The 20305-nt window shown below is 31.8% G+C and overlaps 3 protein-coding genes across 3 annotated transcripts; all 3 read right to left on the bottom strand.

The window, feature by feature from the left end:
• Window positions 1-50: 50 nt before the first annotated feature.
• Window positions 51-1193, bottom strand: LOC103850201. Its single transcript, XM_009126918.3, has one exon. The coding sequence runs from the start codon at window positions 497-499 to the stop codon at window positions 278-280; it is 222 nt and encodes a 73-aa protein (XP_009125166.2). The 5' UTR covers window positions 500-1193; the 3' UTR covers window positions 51-277.
• Window positions 1194-1829: 636 nt separating this feature from the next.
• On the bottom strand, window positions 1830-7892 carry LOC117126498. The gene has a single exon (XM_033274674.1). It carries the CDS (start codon window positions 6457-6459, stop codon window positions 2812-2814), a length of 3648 nt encoding a protein of 1215 aa, XP_033130565.1. The 5' UTR covers window positions 6460-7892; the 3' UTR covers window positions 1830-2811.
• Window positions 7893-9613: 1721 nt separating this feature from the next.
• Window positions 9614-19974, bottom strand: LOC103850200 (uncharacterized protein At4g15970). The gene is made up of 3 exons (XM_009126917.3): window positions 13210-19974; window positions 12783-13130; window positions 9614-12368 (listed from the first exon to the last, which is right to left on the bottom strand). Exons 1-3 carry the CDS (start codon window positions 13351-13353, stop codon window positions 11949-11951), a joined length of 912 nt encoding a protein of 303 aa, XP_009125165.1. The 5' UTR covers window positions 13354-19974; the 3' UTR covers window positions 9614-11948.
• Window positions 19975-20305: the final 331 nt, after the last annotated feature.

The raw sequence follows: 20305 nt of genomic DNA, 5'->3' as shown, positions 1-20305 counted from the left end.
ATAACAATTAGTATAAGACATTTGTGAGCTGTTGTGACTATGGCATGTAATAACCAACATAAAGCATCTTCATCTCGATTGTTTCCACAATTTTTTTTCATTAATGTCTGATTCTTTAATACACTTTCAGTAAAACACAATGAACATGAACAAGACAACAAGTTAATGTTCGGTCCGGAACAAGTATCGGACTATAAAACAGATTACGTAAAAGTGAAACTAAACAGATATCCAAATCTAAGAAGATTCCTGTAACCCCCCAGATTCAATAAAAGCTCTAAATCAGCCGGTGGTGATGTGGAGATTGACGGCGAGGATCAAGATCGTGTAAGCAGCGAAGAAGATGAGTGTGTGAACGGCGAATGCTTTGCCGTTGGTCTTCATGCCGCCGAGATCTAGCGTCCGGTGATGTCCCGGCAATGAGAAGAGGAGTCCTGGAGAGAGCATCACGAACAACACGACTCCGACGAGAACCGGAGCCCAATCCGCCATTTCCCATGAAAGTAGAAAAAGCAAATTTATTGTGGCCGAAATTTATTTAAAATAATAAAAAATGACAAAGGCATTGAAATGTATTTTTTTTTTTTTTTTTTTTTTTGACAGCAAGAAATTTACAGACTCATGTTGACTCTGTAAACCATATTGGTAACTCTGTATCCATGTGAACGACAAAGGACAGTTGCTTGCGTGCACTACGTGCTAAGCTATCCGCCCGAAGATTCGCCGTCCGAGGTACATGGACGATGTCTGAGTTGAGGAAGCTTCCTTTGAGGAGTTTGATATCTTCCAAATAGCTTTCAAAGGCTGGCCATTCTTCTGGTTCCGAAACCATCTTCACCAATTGAGAACAATCCGTTGCAAACGTAACCTGAACCTGTCTTAATAAGGGCAGGATGCTTTAATATTATAGATTAAATAGAAAAAAACCCAATATCTCTTATATATTAGTTGAGAAACACTACAATATTATTTTGTAGTCACATGTCACAATGATAATGAAATTCAGAATTTTTAAAGAAATATGCTGGTTCATCTTAATTTATATTATATTTTTTTATTAAACTAACTATTAAATTAATAAATAATGTACAAAAAAATATTCTCGCATTTTCCTTCAATAAAAGCTACGGAATTGCCTAATATGATTAACGTATATATGATAATTAATAATTATGAATAAAAAATATTTGATAATAATTTTTATATCTTAGCTTTTTTTGTTTTATTTTATATTATTAAAAGATATTAAACAGCTACTTTAACCATATAATAAAAAAAATAATTTTTTTACATGCTATATTTTGAATTTTTAAAATGACTATAAATTATTAAAAACGTTAAATGTCTCACATTAAAATTTTGTGATTAATGGTTTAACTTTTTTGGTAATAATAAGATACAAATGATCATAAATCGTATGAATATGAAATCTCATTTACTAGACATTGATATTATATAATAATATAGTTTAAAATTAAACTATATAACATAGAATAATACTTAAATATAATAATTTCTAAATTTATATTGAAAAAGTTTTGAAACCTTAATATTTTAATTTTGAATTTTGCATTAAAAATCGTACATTAGAAATTTTGTGTTTATCATATGAGTATGAATTCTCAATAATAAATATTTATATTAAAATATACTGTATATCTATGTCCATGTCATTGAAATTTAGTTATATACCATATGAAATAAATAAAATGATTGTTTTGATTTATTTACCAAAAAAATATCGTAAATAAACAAGATGTATTGATTTGATTTATGTCTTTACTCTAATTTAATTATACATATAATATGTAAATGATACAAATAAATAATAATAGATAAAAATTAGTTGTATATATAACATTCATCCCGCGTAATTGCGCGGATCTTAAGATAGTTGTTTACATGATATGAAGATTCGGTTCCATGGTGATCAAGTTGATCCTAAAATGTATAACATACTTTAATATTATTCAGGTATACTAGTCAAATAAACTTTGCATCAAAACAAAAGAAACTGAATTTGCATATAACAATATTGAAACACTGATTTTGTACATCACTTTCAATTTTATTGTTTGCTGTCTGAGGAGGGTGGTTTGGTAGAATGATCGAATCTACAAGTTGGTCCAAGTTTACAGAGGCCGAACCTATTGTAATGTGGGCAAATGGTTTGATGAGGTCTTAATGGTAAACCATTTTCATTGAGATCACATGGAGGTTCTCTCGGCGATCTAGTCATGGAACTTTGTTGCTTTGAACGTTCTGGAATTTCTTGGCCAGACATTTTATGATTGTAGTTTAATACTTTGTATATCTACCTATATATATATATACTGTTAAATGTGATATTACATTAAATACCTAAATGACATGTTTGATATATATGTATATATATATATGCAAAATGAGATCTAATATTTAATACTAAAATGATATGTTTCATATATATATTGCAAAATGAGATCTAACATTGAATATTAAATAAATATATTTGTTATATTATTATTATTATTATTGGAAAATGTGATCCCATTGAGTACTAAAATGACATGTTTAATAAGTTTATATATATATATATATATAAATATATAGTTGAAATTTTATTTACTTAACATAGCTATTAATAAATGCTAGATATCATTTTTAATATATTAGTTGAGAAACACTACAACAATATTTTGTACTCACATGTCACAATGAGAATAAAATTCAGAATTTTTAAAGAAAGATGTTGGTTTATCTTAATTTATATTATAATTTTTATTAAACTAACTTTTTTTTTTTTTTTTGACAGCAAGAACATTTACAGACTCATATAGACTCCGTAAACCATAGTGACAACTCTGCATCCATGTGTATGACGAACGACGGTTGTATCCGAGCACTGCGTGCCAAGCGATCCGCCATTTTATTGTCTGTCCTCGAAACATGAACAATTTCTGAGTTGATGAAGCTTCTTCTCAAAAGCTTGATATCCTCCAGGTAACTTCCAAATGCTGGCCATTCCTCTGGTTCTGAAACCATCTTCACCAGTTGAGAACAATCCGTTGCAAATGTGACCTGATATTGTCTTAAGTTTTTCATACATTCCATTGCCCAAGTCAATGCCTCTATCTCCGCATGAAGAGGTGATAAACTTGCCCTTACATTCTTTGCCCCTAACAAACCCTCAAACCCTGGAAGGGTACTGAGCCAACCTTGTCCTGAAAAAACATCTTTATCTTTCCAAGACCCATCCGTGAAACACCATCTTCCTGTGGTCACTAAGGGCAATCTAAGCTGTACTTCAGGTACGACCCTTGGATTATTGATATTTTGTGCCTCAGCCCAAAGTCTTGACTCCAATTCTGCTAAGTTTAGCGTCTCTCTCGGTTCAATATCAATATTACTGAAAACTTTATTATTCCGGCCCTTCCAAATATACCATAGTATCCATGCAAACTGATGATCCTCCATTTTTGGGTTAACTCTCCAAAATAAATGATCCATATTAGTAAAAAGAGAACCAGTTGGAAAAAAATTTGGATTTGATGGAATCTTAGATAGTGCCCACACTTGCCGTGCCGGAGGACACTCAAAGAAGACATGATTTATTGATTCCTCTGCGTCTCCACACCGTGCACAAACTGTATCTCCTTGTATTCCCCTAGATTTTAGATTCTTTGTCACTGCTATACAACCTGTCACCAACTGCCATAGAAAATGCCGTAGTTTTGGAGGACACTTCACTTTCCAACAAAATGCCTTGAGTATATCCACATTGGGACCATAAAAATCTGGTGGTTTTTCCTTGTCAGGATAGATCCTTTCTACTTGATACCCTGATTGTACCGAATATTTCCCATTATTAGTGAAATGCCAACCATTCCTATCTTCCATCTGATTTCTACTCAGAGGAATACTTTCAATCAACTTTGCATCGTTAGGCTCCACCAAAGTCCTAAGTGCCTGTAAATTCCAAGTGCGGGAATCCTGATGAATAAGGGAATCCACTGTAAGGTCCGAATAACTGTGATGAGAATTTTTGTTAGCTGGTCTCGGGCGAGTGGATGGGATCCAAGGATCATTCCATACTGAGATAGATGATCCTGTACCCACCCTTTTAATTAGTCCTTTACAAACCAGAGATCTAGCAGAGGTGATACTCCTCCAGCCATACGACGGGGAATATGAGCGAATCGGATCCAGGGGTGAAGCATTCCTGTAATACCGTCCTTTGAAAACTCGAGAGAAAAGAGAATTTGGCTTCTCGATCAGCCTCCACAATTGCTTTCCAAGCATTGCCGTATTAAAATCATTCAGATCCTTGAACCCTAACCCACCATTATCCTTATGTTCACACAATTTATCCCATGATTTCCAATGCATACCTCGTGTGCTTCCTCCTGGACTCCACCAAAACTGGGCTACCGCACTCGTTAGTTTCTTCACTGTAGCTTTCGGTAACCGATACACGGACATCACATGGTTTGGTAGCGCAGTTATCACAGACTTAATAATCACCTCTTTTCCCCCTTTAGTGAAAAATCTAAAGGTCCAACCATTCACCCTATTATTCAGACGATCTTGTACAAAACCAAACACTTGAACCTTGGATCCTCCTAAACTTTCCGGCAGACCTAAATAAGAACCCATTCCTCCTAAATTCTGAATTCCCAATATATCTCGCAATTCCTGACGGCTTGATTCCTCAATCTTATGTCCAAATTGAATTGAGGATTTTTGAAAATTAATTTGTTGTCCTGATACAGCCTCATAATCCTTTAGTATCCTAAGAATAGTGTGGCACTCTTCTTTGTTTGCCTTGCAAAAGAACAAACTATCATCTGCAAATAGCAAGTGAGAGATAGCTGGACACGCTCTGGCTACCTTCATACCGGTCAATTGTTTCATCCGCTCTGCCTTTTTTATATTCATAATTAGAGCCTCTGTACATATAATAAATAAATAAGGAGATAATGGATCCCCCTGCCGTAGTCCCCGCTGAGGTATAATGAGACCTCGTGGCTGCCCATTGAGTAAAACTCTATATTGAACTGAAGATATACACTCTCGCATTAATTTAACCCAATGCGGATCAAATCCCATTTTATTAAGTAAGGCCTCTATAAAATTCCACTCTATCCGATCATATGCCTTACTCATATCCGTTTTAATTGCCATAAACTTATTTTGACAAGATTTGTTGGTTCGCAAACCATGGAACATTTCCTGCGCAATGAGAATATTATCCGATATTAACCTTCCTGCCACAAAAGCCGATTGCGTCTCCGAAATTAGATGGGGAAGACAAATTTTCAATCTTTGACATAAAACTTTCGAAATGATCTTGTAACCAACGTTACATAGGCTTATCGGTCTTAGTTCCGTCATCCTTGTAGGTCTCTCTATTTTTGGGATCATGCAAATGTTTGTTATGTTTAACCGTGAATCCATATCTCCTGTGACCAAAAAATTATTGACCAACTCAACCACATCCTTCTTAACGACATTCCAGGAGTGTTGGAAAAAGAGGGCCGTCATTCCATCTGGGCCAGGCGCTTTCTCCGGATGCATCATAAATAGTGCTTGTCGAACTTCTTCCTCCGTAGCTCTTCGCAGTAACAATTGATTCATCTGGGGGGAAATTGATGGACCTATTTCCTCCAAAAAACTATCAAACTCCCTTGGGTTAGTTGAACTAAACAAACCAGCAAAGTAATCCACTGCCACTTTCTCAATACCGTTCTCTTCTGTAATCCAATTACCCGCTTCATCATGGAGACCCACTATTTTGTTTCGGATCCGACGTTGCTTTGTCAAAGCATGATAAAGCTTAGTATTTAGGTCCCCAGATGAATACCACATATTTCTACTCTTCTGGTGCCAATATTCCTCTTCATCCTTATATGCCTCTTGTAATTTCCTGGAAATCTCAATAATTTCCTCTTGTGACCTATTATTATCTGTTTGTACTTCTTTCAGCGCGTTTTGGAGATTATGAATTTTGTCCTTCCCATATGGTTGATTATTTTTCCGCCATGATGAAATTTCATGACGACAATTATTAATCTTTGTCATAAAATCTTCAGAAAGGCTTTCCTGATTTTCTGTCCACCCCGATACAATTGATTCCATGAGTCCTTCTTGGCCAATCCATCGCTTATCAAACCTGAATTGTCCTCTTTTCCGTCCTGTAACCTTATCGTCCAAAAAAGCTACCACAGGTCTATGATCCGATCCCACCAGTCTCAGATATTCTGTATAAGAATATGGGAAAAGTGTATGCCATTCCTCATTAGCCAAGGCTCTATCCAATCGACATCTAACCGTAAATGCTCCTTTCCCTTTGCCTCTTCGTCCTTGCCATGACATCTTATTACCCCGAGCCGGAAATTCCAGTAAACCACTATTCCTTATCATATTATTAAAAGGAATAAAAGAAGCTGCATTGCGTAGAGCCCCCCCCATCCTTTTCATGATTCCCAGTTATCTCATTTAGATCCCCAATAATAAACCAAGGTTCAGATCGTGCTAGCCCATACCGAGTTAATCTTTCCCATACTTGTTCTCTAAGCGTTTGAACCGGATCTCCATAAACAAAAGTAAGGAAGACTTGTTTCCCATTAGTCACTGCTTCTATATCAATCATTCTGTTACTAGAATATAAGATCTTTACTTGGTACTCGTTGTTATAGAAGAGAGCTAAACCACCACTCCTCCCGTTCGGATCCACAGTGACCAGATTATCATATCCAAAGTGAGATTGAAATTTTTGAACAAATTCAAACTCCTGTTTAGTCTCTGAGAGAAATAAAAAATCTGGTTTATGTTTATGACGTATTTCCTTGAGATAACTTATGGTCCAATGACTTCCAAGTCCTCTGCAATTCCAACTTAGTATTTTCATATATAAAAGTGATTGAATTGCTCATACGAGCTAGAGGATTCAGGTACAATGCCACCCAAAAACCAAACAATTCCAGATTTCCATGAACACCATATCAAGGTGATTAATGCACCTGTAACACCCCTATATAAATCCATCACACCTTTGGTTAAAGTCACACTCCGAGAACCATTATTATAACCATCTTGAACAACACATAACGAGACGACCCAAGAGTACTTAAGAAATATCATTTGTATCAGCATAAATTTCCACAAAGACCACGACTGAGAAATATCCATACAATTGTCTTGATCAAAATAAACACTCCATATTTGCATTAACTGTTGAGTCCACTCCATACCGAACATTTTCAACTTCACAAAAACATCAGAAACAGGCCCTATTAACATCATTTAAAAAACCTTGCACCCATAATCCACGCCCATAACCGTTTTCTCAGTGTACTTCAATAGTGTATGTGTTTGACTTAAGGAATAATGTAAATTAATGTACAAAAAAATATTCTCGCATTTTCTTTAAATAAAAGCTACGGAATTGCCTAATATGATTAACATATATATGACAATTAATAATTATGAATAACAAATATTTGATAATAATTTTTGTATCTTAGCTATTTTTTGTTTAATTTTATATTATTAAAAGATATTAAACAACTACATTAACCATATAATAAAACATTAATTTTTTTATATGCTATATTTGAATTTTTAAAACGACTATAAATTATTAAAAACGTTAAATGTCTCACATTAAAATTTTGTGATCAATGGTTAAACTCTTTTTGGTAATAATAAGATACAAATGATCATAAATCGTATGAATATGAAATCTCGTTTACTAGACATTGATATTATATAATAATATAGTTTAAAATTAAACTATATAACATAGAATAATACTTAAATATGATAATTTCTAAATTTTTATTGAAAAAGTTTTGAAACTTTAATATTTTAATTTTGAATTTTGCATTAAAAATTGTACATTAGAAATTTTGTGTTTATCATATGAGTATGAATTATCAATAATAAATATTTATATTAAAATATACTGCATATCTATGTCTATGTCTTTGAAATTTAGTTATATATCATATGAAATAAATAAAATGATTGTTTTGATTTATTTACCAAAAAAATATCGTAAATAAACAAGATGTATTGATTTGATTTATGTCTTTACTCTAATTTAATTATACACATAATACGTAAATGATACAAATAAATAATAATAGATAAAAATTAGTTTTATATATAACATTCATCCCGCGTAATTGCGCGGATCTTAAGATAGTTGTTTACATGATATGAAGATTCGGTTCCATGGTGATCAAGTTGATCCTAAAATGTATAACATACTTTAATATTATTCAGGTATACTAGTCAAATAAACTTTGCATCAAAACAAAAGAAACTGAATTTGCATATAACAATATTGAAACACTGATTTTGTACATCACTTTCAATTTTATTGTTTGCTGTCTGAGGAGGGTGGTTTGGTAGAATGATCGAATCTACAAGTTGGTCCAAGTTTACAGAGGCCGAACCTATTGTAATGTGGGCAAATGGTTTGATTAGGTCTTAATGGTAAACCATTTTCATTGAGATCACATGGAGGTTCTCTCGGCGATCTAGTCATGAAACTTTGTTGCTTTGAACGTTCTGGAATTTCTTGGCCAGACATTTTATGATTGTAGTTTAATACTTTGTATATCTACCTATATATATACTGTTAAATGTGACATTACATTAAATACCTAAATGACATGTTTGATATATATGTATATATATATATGCAAAATGAGATCTAATATTTAATACTAAAATGATATGTTTCATATATATTGCAAAATGAGATCTAACATTGAATATTAAATAAATATATTTGTTATATTATTATTATTATTATTGGAAAATGTGATCCCATTGAGTACTAAAATGACATGTTTAATAAGTTTATATATATATATATATAAATATATAGTTGAAATTTTATTAACTTAACATAGCTATTAATAAATGCTAGATATCATTTTTAATATATTATATATATGTATATAATATCCTTAAACTTTAAAACTATATCCTAATTTTAATATTTTCAAATTTAAAACCTCAAATCATAAATATAAAATATATAAATGATTTCTTTCAAATAAGACTCAAAATTTGAAGTCAAACACATAAGTAAGCTCTTTTTTAAAAATGTTTTCCTATTCACCGTAGAAATTCTAATTATTAACGAAATACCATTACTATTATTTTGTTTTAATTTTTTTTAAAATTACATGTTTTACTCATATATCTTCATCTTCATCACTTATATACCAAACTGCTACTATCATCAATACATCAATCACCATTAACAATCAAACCAAGTTCTAAATGTCCCTAGAATTGACACTTACATACACACAAATCAGTTCTCTTCCACTTTCTCTCTCATTTCATCCCAAACTTCCAATTTTTTCTATTTCAATATTTAAAAGCTTATTGGAGTTACTCAAATTCATGATTCTCCGTCAATAATAAGTGGGTAACCTTTGTTAAAAAGTTATGTGTGATTGGATAAGCTAAACATGAATCTGACTGGATCTAAGAATGACATTTGAATTTTTTCGGATCTATTTCACAAAGGACACTGTAGAAACTGAAATTTGCCTTGAGGATCCGGATTACGTGCACTAACACATGAATACGAAAAAGTGAGATAACAAAATATCGTAAGAAATTGCACAAAGGCATATTATTGATTAATAAGAAGAATAGTTTACAGAGTTCCACTGAAAACAGGATGAACATGAATTCGTTAAAAATGGAGAACAAAAGAACAAAAAGCAGTAAACGTTCTAAGTACAGAACTCGCTAGTCTAGCCGCCTAAGCCTTAAGTTCTCCTAAAGCTAACATAAATTTTCTAAGGTCTAATTTTCGGATCCTGCCTCTAGAACTCGTGATCTCGCATATATAGTCTCTCAAAGTCGGCCCTCTTCCCTTATCCTCTCAAGATACGAGTATATCATCCCTTCGTCTCCTTCCTTATCCCCTTCATTTTCATATTTATCTTCGGATAGCTTACATTTATCCTTTTGTTCTATTTTTCTCTACGAAATCGAGTAGACCGTCATTGCGACATGGGCCTATTGTAATCTCAAACCATAAGTGGGCTTTCACCGTGTTAGGCTATTTCAGATCGTTTTATGACTTGAGCGTTTTTACGACTTTCTTGGAGAGAAACGTTGATTAGTTTGATGCACATTTTCTATGTCGATGTTCTTATGAATTGGCCGGAGTCAATTCATTTATTCAAGGATATAATGGTGTTAAGCTAGCCAGTATCGTCTTTGTCGTTTAAGTTGAGTTTTTTACGAAAAAACAAAGTTTTTATCGTAAAATCTCAACGGAGACTCCGACTGAGACGATACGAAAGACATTTGAGAACGATAATAGCCCATGTGAGCTATGTGGGCAATTTGAGAACTCAAGAGTGATAGAGAGAGAGAGAGAGAGAGAGAGAGAGAGAGAGAGAGTCTATGTGGGTGATTGGAAGAGTTTGTGTGATGAGCGAGACTTTATGTGGGCGATTGGAAGAGCTTGTATCATGATAGAGACTCTATTTGGGAGATTGGAAGAGCTTGTGTGATGAGAGATAGTCTATGTGGGCGATTGGAATTGGAAGAGCTTGTGTGATGAGAGAGAGTCTATGTGGGCGATTGTAAGAGCTCGTGTGATGAAAGAGAGTCTATGTGGGAGATCGGAGCTCATGAAAGCTATGTGGGCAATTGGAGTGATGAGAGAAAGTCTATGTGAGCGATTGGAAGAGGTTGTGTGATGAGAGTAGTCTATGTGGGCAATTGGAGCGATGAGAGAGAGGCTATGTGGGTGATTGGAGCTCATGGAAGCTATGTGGGCGATTGGAGTGATGAGAGAGAGAGAGAGGCTATGTGGCTATGTGGGTGATTGGAGCTAATGGAAGCTAGGTGGGCGATTGGAGTGATGAGATAGAGGCTATGTGGGCGATTTGAGGTGTTTATGAGGGCGATGGGAGCCTCACGGTATCTTTTCCCTTGTCCTTTCCTATCTTGTTAGCCTTTATGTACATTTCCGTAGTTTTGAAACTTATTCTTCAAGTGTTTTCCGTAGAAACTTTCTGAACTTGATTTCTCATAAAGTTGTTTCACAATCGAATGTATATTTCAGACAGTTGCGACATTCGTGGAAGCAAGTAAAGAGAATATCGAGATATTCGTGATTGAATGAGCAGTAGTGGAGGATATATAGGAGACATGAACAATATACACAAGTATATAAGGAGGATGAACGTCATCAGACATATGTTCGGATATCCGTTCGGGTTCGGATATCTAATATATCCTAAACTATTACCCGTTTGGGTATGGGTGTTTTGCTATTTTGGTTCATATTTCGGTTCAGGTTTTTCGGAATCGGGTAAAATGCCCAGGCCTAGAGGAAAGCCATGGGGTTGATCTGATGGTCTGATTTCTCTTCACTGGCGATTCTTGTTGTCGATTCTGGGTTACAGAGTACATGCCCGAGCTGGTCCAAAGTCGAGCCTTTTAATTTTAGTGTCCTTCCTTTGTTTTCGCCTAATTTGAGAAGCTTTTTTCTCCTCCAGTGCTGCATGTATCCTGAAGGAAGCAGTCTTTGGATGCTTTATCGTACTTCCTTGCTGAATTCGCTTTAAGCTTTGGTATTGCACATTCTTATCCAATGGCTGATGTATTTTAGCTAACAGGAGTTTCCTAATTGCCTCATTTATAACCGTATAATGTCTTGACTCTATGTTTACAAAGCATAGACTTAAGTTGGGTACCTATAGAACTTTTTATGCGTTTGGGTTTGGGGGTACAATTTTTGCTTTTTATCAAGATTTAGATCCAAATTATTGTTGATAAAAAAAAAAAGATCCAAATTATTGTATTTCCTTGTCCATTACCCAGTAATGAATTCACATACTTATCACACAGAAAAATTGTTCGATATATTAAGTATAAAGAAAATAATCTTCGTTGCCTCTGAATTCTCCATCGCGGAGTCATATTTTCCGGTCTTGGAGAAGCAACTTAAGGTACTGCACCTTACTCTTTGTATCATCATAACAACTTGCATGAACAGTAGTTATCTTGCTTTGGTTTTGCCTATTTTGTTGACAAAACCTCACAAAATTATCGTCATCCAAGTACGTTACTTTCATGTTAAGCCCACGAATTACATCTTCCCGCTTGACAATGTCGCAGAAGGATTGGTTTCCAGTTGAAGGATACAAAACTCTCTCTACGTTCAAGATCTTGAACATGTCTATGGTTATTTCATTAGACTTGGCATAGAAGAAACCTCCTGTATTTTCTGCTGTTACATGTTGTTGATCACTTGATGAGAACCCGCAAGCCACTGAGACTGAATTATGTGGATGGCAGTGCATTAGAGGGTTCCTTAGCCATATCACATCAGCTTCCTGCAACCAGTTCAGATAAATTCATGTAAATTAGTTTTTAGGTTAGGTGACTCCATGCTAGTGTATAGAATGCTTAATTAGAACACTGATGTATTAAGACAGTTTATGATATAACAGTGTTAATGACGAAAAAACATTCTATAAGAAAGAAATATTTACATTTTAAAAGTTGAAAGAAAATCCAGCAATTGCATTGTGCAAAAATTGCAAAACCGAAAATTTGATAAATTACATTTGAAAAGTTATGTGACATTGGGAGTAGTTTCCACAACATGATTAGCAAAAAAAAAAAGAAGTTCATGTTGTCTTGAATAAACGGCTTCCTGGCATGATTTCTTGAATATAAATCCATGTTTCTAGTTTCCACAACATGATTAACAAGTTCTAAAAAAACTTGGCATTCAGAGAACTCACAGTAAATATCATGTTGTAACCGAGTTCTAGAATCTCTTTCACCAAAGCCTTTTTATTCCAACCGGCAATAAGACCATCTGGGTTTACAGATCCAATTTTCTTTCCAGAACCTGTATGAAGATAACAACGAGGATGGGCACGACGACAATATCGAAGAGCTTGATTATCTAGAGCCACAACAATCAAATGATTCAGCAAGTGTTTGGTTCTTTCTCCAATCCGAAAACTCTCAAGGAACAGATCAAGAAGAGATGCTGGTTTTGCCCATTCTCGATCTACCATGGTAATAATCACAGTATTATCTTCTGTAGCTGCTTCTTTTAGTAAACTCGATAAGCCTGAAGATTCCTGTGACAAAAAACATCAAAAATATCAAATCTATTCGTGAACATCACAAGGTGTTCATAAATCATAATATCCATCTTACAGGTGGAATGTGCGAGAATTCTGTTCCTCGAATGGTACTCATATATGGGGAACATGAGGGATGATGAGACAATAACCAGATAATGATTAAGAGAAGACAAAATATGAAAAAGTATGGTAACTTCACCATCCTTACAGTCTCCATTTTGTTCTTCTGAGTTTTCAAAATCTGAAAAATCTTAAAATATTAAAACCTTAAAAGTCCAACATATATTTTCTTTTGTTATATTCCCAGTTTGGTGACTATTTTAAATACATTGAATACATATAAGGTTCATGCAGAATCTAGTAAAAAATCATATCATCTTGCTTCCCAAATCCGATATTGTAAAGTAAATAATTGTTACGTCGTCTGAAATCAATACACTAAAGCAATAAAGTTAAGCGAATGTTAACTAAAACTGAACTTTGTTTATAACTTGTCAATGAAATTACAAAATGACAGTTTCATGAAACAATAAAATATATTTTGCCAAAAAAATAAATCTTTTAATTAACATTTTTTGCTAAACATATGAAGAAAATGATATTATGTGGATTCTCTTATTTATTGTAATTTAATGCATTTTGCTCTTTTGAGAATGTATTACCAAGATAACTTTTGCTTTTGACCCAATTAATATTAAAGATTGTTTTCTATAAACCCAGACTAGATCTTGACACGGGTGTTTGCTTTAATTTGTAAGAACATTAATTCATAACTAATTGGTAATTGTTGGAATTTTAAAATTATGGTCCCGTTATATATTATTGTTTGACTATTATTGTATTTGTAATACAAATAAAGAAATACTAATACATTCATATATTTTTTTTTCATTGTTTATTTGATATTGTAACCCAAATATTATAGCTATTTATAGTATTGTAAATCTAATTCTATTTCGGTGGTCCATAAAAAAAATTAAAAAGAAGGTTTACTCAATCTATTAGTTCCTTTGTATTGTATTTTTTATATACTATATTGAAAACCATTTTATAATTGTTATTGGAAAATACATTAGTAAAAATCAATTTTTAAATACATGTATATTTTTGAATCATTTTTTTTGTTTTGAATTTTGTTTAATGATTAATTTAGACAAAATATGTTTTTAGTTAATTAGATTGGACCGATTGCACAAAAAAAGTAATTAGATTGAGTTATTTTCGTATATTTTAAATTTTGTCCAAACAGATAATTTATAAAGGACTTCAATTTGTTTTAATAATATAAGCTCTTTTTTTAATATAATGCTATCCATATTTTCAAAACAACATTATATTTCTTTTTAATTATGTTATTCTTATTTTCAAACATTCCCAAGATACTTCTAGTTTAATAAGATAGAAGATATAATATTGCAAAAATATGTTGCTATTTATTTTTTCATGTCACTATTAAATATCTTATATGTGTCATCATATAATTAATCGTGTTTTTTACCTACCATCATATAAGTAATAGTATTTTATATGAACCATCATATAAATAATCATATATATTATATTTTTAACACTTAATATGAAATATAAAAATCATAATTTACGTTGGTATTTGAAATTGCTTTGTATTGTATTTTTCTTAAATATATTTAAAACATTTTTACAATGGTTATAAAAAACATTTTAGTAAAATCAATGTTTGAATATATGTATATTTTTGAATCATTTTTTGATATAAATCAATTTTAAATTAATATTTTGATTTGAAATATGTATATAAAATTTAAATTTTGTTTTATGATTATTTTAGACAAAGATGTTTTAAGTTAATTAGATTGGGCCATCCATTTTTCGTATATTTTAAAGCTGGCCCATATATATAGTTTTCTTAATATAATGAATTTCTAATTTTTCTTGATAACATAAACCCATTATTATTTTTTATATATTGTTACTCATGTTTTCAAACAACACTATAAATTTTTTAACTGCTATCTACATTGCCAAACAAAAGCTTAAAGTACTTCTACTTTAATAAGATGATAGATATCTATGTTGCCAAACAAAAGCTTAAAATAGTTCTACTTTAATAAGATAGATGATCTTATTGTCGGTTGGAATAAAAAGGCTTTGGTGAATTTTTATTATCAAATAGTTCGGTTTAATGTGTGAATGTCAACCGAACATATGTCGTCAACCTAATCAACCGAATCGAACCCGAATCAAACCGTGTTCTTATAAACTTTATTGAGGTTTTTAAAAAAAAAATCGTTTCAGTTTTATATTAATTTTATTTTACATAAGTTTATTTTTAAGAGGCATTATTAACGATTTTTTTTTAAAAAAAATTATTTACTTTAGTTAACATTGATTTGATTGTGTTTTTATAAAAAGAATTTTTGTTTTTTTTTGTTTTTATTTCAGTTTTATATTGGATTTAGTTTACCTAGTTTATGTTTTCATAGGCACCAATATGATGATTTCATGACCATGCGTTTATGTTTTAAAACATGATTTCTCTTAAAATAACTAAACTAAGGGAATCCGATTAAACCAAACCGAACCACAACCAAACCGTATACAAACCGAATCAAAACTGATCCAAACAAAACTAATTATGGTTTATTTTAGTTGAAAAAAATCTATAACCGAATTAACCAAACCGAACCAAACCCAAATCGAACCAATAAAATATCTGAAGTGCCCACCCCTAGTATTGTTTGCTCCATATTTCAGAATTTTTTTTTCAGAAGTATTGAATTACTTGCTGGGTTAAAAGTTAAAACTTGAAAGGTGTTGACTTGTCCAACACTTATCCGTGTTCAATGGGTTTATAGATTTTACCTATGCAGATGCATTAAGTAAATTGGTTAGATAAATTAAAATGGCGAATTTTGGGTTTATTAGGTTGACGACATTTGTTTTAGTAAACATAACTCTAATATAAAATGTGTGAATGTTCCATTGATATTTTTTTTTGATGGACCTAGGATATCCCGGGATGAGGTTCTGACTAGGCTTGCGACATTTAACCAAAACCGAATCAGATCCGAAATAGATATGTTCAGTTTGATTTCAGCCATAGTCTATCTATCTGATGGGCATCGGTTCGACCCAAAACCGATTGAGTACCCATTCAAACTGAATCTATACTAGTAAAGTATAATCCCATAAAAGTATTATTTCTTTGCTTTTCTATCATATTTATAATGTCACGGCACTCATATATTTTTGTTAATATAACTATTTTACACTGTATATTATTTAGCAAAATAAATTATAGTAGGGTCCACCTCAATCCTTAAGTCATGCCTATTTCAAACTATATAAAAGAACAAGTTGCGCAGGGTTCGTATGTTTTATTCTCTAATGAGTTCAATATTATTATTTTGATCCATTTGATAGTGATTAATGACATTAGTGTATTACTTTGTTTTGAAGTTGCTAAGGTTAAAGAGAAATAGCATAAGCAGTTTTCACTGATCGATTCAACAAAAATATAATAAATAACTAATAGTTACACCAAAGTAAATATAGTTGAATTTAAAATATAAAGTAGAAACATGTAAATGCATGTGTTTGTTTTGTGATTATTTTGAATTCAGTAGGTGAATTTTTCTAGGATAACCAAATTTTTGAAGGTGTCCATTTTTGGTATTTTGCAAATCGTAGTTGGTAAGTCGGATAGAGTAGCGCTTGAGAGGAGATTCATTAAGTATTTTGTTTAACATTTGTTTTTATTTTGAATCATTTCATCTAAATTATTAAAACTGAAGTACATTTTAGTATTGTTAGGAAACATGGATAGCATTATAAATGAGAACTATTTGGAAACATGGATGACCGTATAAAAAAATATAGTGTACTTTTAGTAATTTCATCCATATAGTTACATTAATTGTCTTTTTATACTTCACTTAGTTTAACAATTTTATTAATTATATTACACTAACAATACATCACATCATTAATTATATTACAATAATAATAACACATATTTTTATTTATTAGTTAACCAACATTAATTTTTGTATCAATTATAAAATTAAAAATGTAAAATTACTAGATTTTTTATATGGTTAAACGTTTGGTTTAGTTTGTTTTACTAAAACATGATAATGAAAAACATGTTGAATCATTCAACATGGCAATATTTTGGGATAGAATGCAATGACTTGATAGCGATGCCATTTGGATATGATCAGAAAAAAAAAACAGTACCATCTGGTTTACTATCATTGTATGTAACTATTATTATTATAAGTAGTTGAAACCAAACATTTTTAAAAATACACAGGAAATGATGAACAAAATAACTGGGCACTCTCTTGCAGATTATGATCGATTAACCACCTAATCCTAAACTACATTTCATGCCGTAATTTTTCAATCATTTAATTGTGGAAGAATAATATAATTTTTATTTTAAAAAACTCGGTCACTATCAACCCATCCCCAAGGTCGAGGAATTGCATAACACAAACATGGCAAGACTCAAGAGTGTAACGTAGCTGGTCGGCCAAAGGCGGTGAGTCGACGCCGTGTTCAACATTACAATCTTATCATCTCTTCTCCAAATTAAAAAAATAATTGTATGGCCAATATGTTCGTCAAACTTTATACTCAAACGGATATGTGATAATCTCAGTCTGTAGTTTTCTTAACACCCAAATTTTCAAAACTATCATGATAAAGACTTTAAAATCACGAGATCAAAATTGTTTCATTTCAAGTATTATCCATGGTTTTTTTACAAAAAAAAAAGTATTATCCATGGTCTTTTATCGATTTTTCTTTATATTTTTAATCGTTTAATAATTTTTCAAAATTTGTAATATTATTTAACATTTTTATTTTGAAGAAATATCAGCTGATGAGAAGAAAAAAAACTTATTTTCTGCTGAAAGTGAAAAACAAACTTAATCAAACACATCATATCATATATAAAACTAAAACCAAAACATTGTCTATTTTATCCACTTTCCTATATAAAACTAATGTCTTCTTCGAACATATAACTTTTGTTTGTTATAGTTGGTGTATGACTTTATGTTATTTCATCATCTCTATCACGGGCGAAAGAAAATAAAAAGCAAAAATCAAAATCTCACATGAACCACGACTAGTTACGTGTACCATACACGAGACCAGCCAGTTGGATCAAATACTTGTGGTCCCCTAATAAAAACAAGATCATCGTCAAATAGGGACTCTACAAATGGATCACATGGTTTTCACAGTCGCCACGTGTATGTTCATCTGTATGGCCCCACCCATGACCAAAATATATGTTAAACATCGTATAGCCCTAAGACTTTTTACTGATAACCCGGGAGTATCCGGCATACTGAAAAACAACCGACTGGTTTTTTGAAGACCTGACCACCGGTACCAGCCAAATCCGGTTGCTCGTGAAAAGAATTAGATTTTGTTGTCTGGCTACATAGATAGATGAATAAATTTGAGTCAGCATTTGAACCCAAATCTTTTAAGAACATTTGGGACGCTATGCGCCACCCGACTACATCCACTTGGTTATAACCTTAGAACTTATGGGTTACTTAATTATATATTCCGTCAAATATTTATTTTAAAGTGAAGTTTTGGGGCCGGCGTATATTACATATATATAATCACGTGTATGGTGAATAAATGATTACATAATATTCGTACAATGAAAATTAATATTAAAGTGGCTCTTCGTCACCTCAGGGGTCGGAATTGTTTTGAACGTTGGATCTTGAGATAATCAAGTAGTGTGTAATATTACACGATTTTATATTATTGGTCACAAAAGCTTTGTTGATCTGTCTGGTGTAGTTGGCTGAGTTGTCTAGTTGACACTAGCCACCAGCCTAGATATGGTCACTGGGGCAGTACGCAACCAAATGACTGATTCAAAATTATGTTTATTTATTAGGAAAAATCTTACAAAACTTTTATTTTGAAGTTGATAATGCTTTTTTATGAAGAAATTATTTACGTGATACATGCATATTATTTTTGATGAGAAATGGAAAAGATTAAAAGAACTTTGTCGAATTATTTTTGTGATCTGCCATGTGTACAAAAGCAACCCAAACAAATATTTTAAATTAAAATTGTATAAAGAATAGTCCTCTAGTGCAAATTGTAGAATATTTTACACGTAAAACAGAATAAATTTGTCAATGCCTTGGAGATCCACATGCAACAGTCTTTATCAATCCAAAACGGAAAAGTATGGAGCGTTGGTCTGTCTGTTCAAGAAACAAATAAAACTAGTTATAGTGTATTACTTAAGAAATAGAGATTATATATTTAGAAATTGATACATCATGATAAAGTTAGTTATTTCCAATCAACAGAAAAAAGGATGAAATGTTAAAAAAATGTAAATGAGAAACCCTTTTATGAAACCTAATATTCCCACTTTCGGCCATAAAGGGTTGTCACCAGAGGATTTTGGAACTATCAACGTAAAACTTTTCTGTTTGCCACCAAAAAAAAAAACTCTTAAATGTTCGAGTTCAAGAATATATAAAGATTATTAAGTTTAGTGTATATATAACAATGTTTATTCATTCCGTCTTCAACTTACGTCAAAATCACATATACATTTGTAATTTTTTTTTTTTTGAAAAAAATATACATTTGTAATTTCTTTTCTTTTCACTATTGGAATAAAAAGAGGAGTACAATATTTTTTGGGCATATATATATAGATAATAGTCCATTTCTAGTCACACACAAAACTGGATGATCTTTCCTTGTGGATAAGAATAAACTATTTCAATTTGACAAATTAGAAGAAAAAGAACTAGTCCTTCAAATTTACGTTAAATTCAAAGTGATTTATAAACAACATTGGCCTTTATTTTCATATAAAGAAACATATAAGCTAATCTAGGGTTTGTATCCATAATCACAATTTTTTACTTTCTAACAATTTTTTTTTATGTATTCAAGTTAAAAGATGGTTTAAAAGTACGTAGACGATTATTCACACACAATTTTTTTTTTTTAATATTCCAACATATGCCGTAAACTGCCTTCCTTCTTTTGGCTATATTATATAGGCCAATAATGATTGTCTTATCTCTAGTGAGAAACGCATATGGCACCCATCCACCCACTGTGTGACTCCTCACAACAAATGAAATTTTAAATTAAATGTTCTGTATGTATAAACA

This window comes from Brassica rapa, chromosome A07, assembly GCF_000309985.2.
Source record: "Brassica rapa cultivar Chiifu-401-42 chromosome A07, CAAS_Brap_v3.01, whole genome shotgun sequence".
NCBI lineage: Eukaryota > Viridiplantae > Streptophyta > Magnoliopsida > Brassicales > Brassicaceae > Brassica > Brassica rapa.
This window is presented reverse-complemented; position numbering and strand designations above follow the sequence as displayed.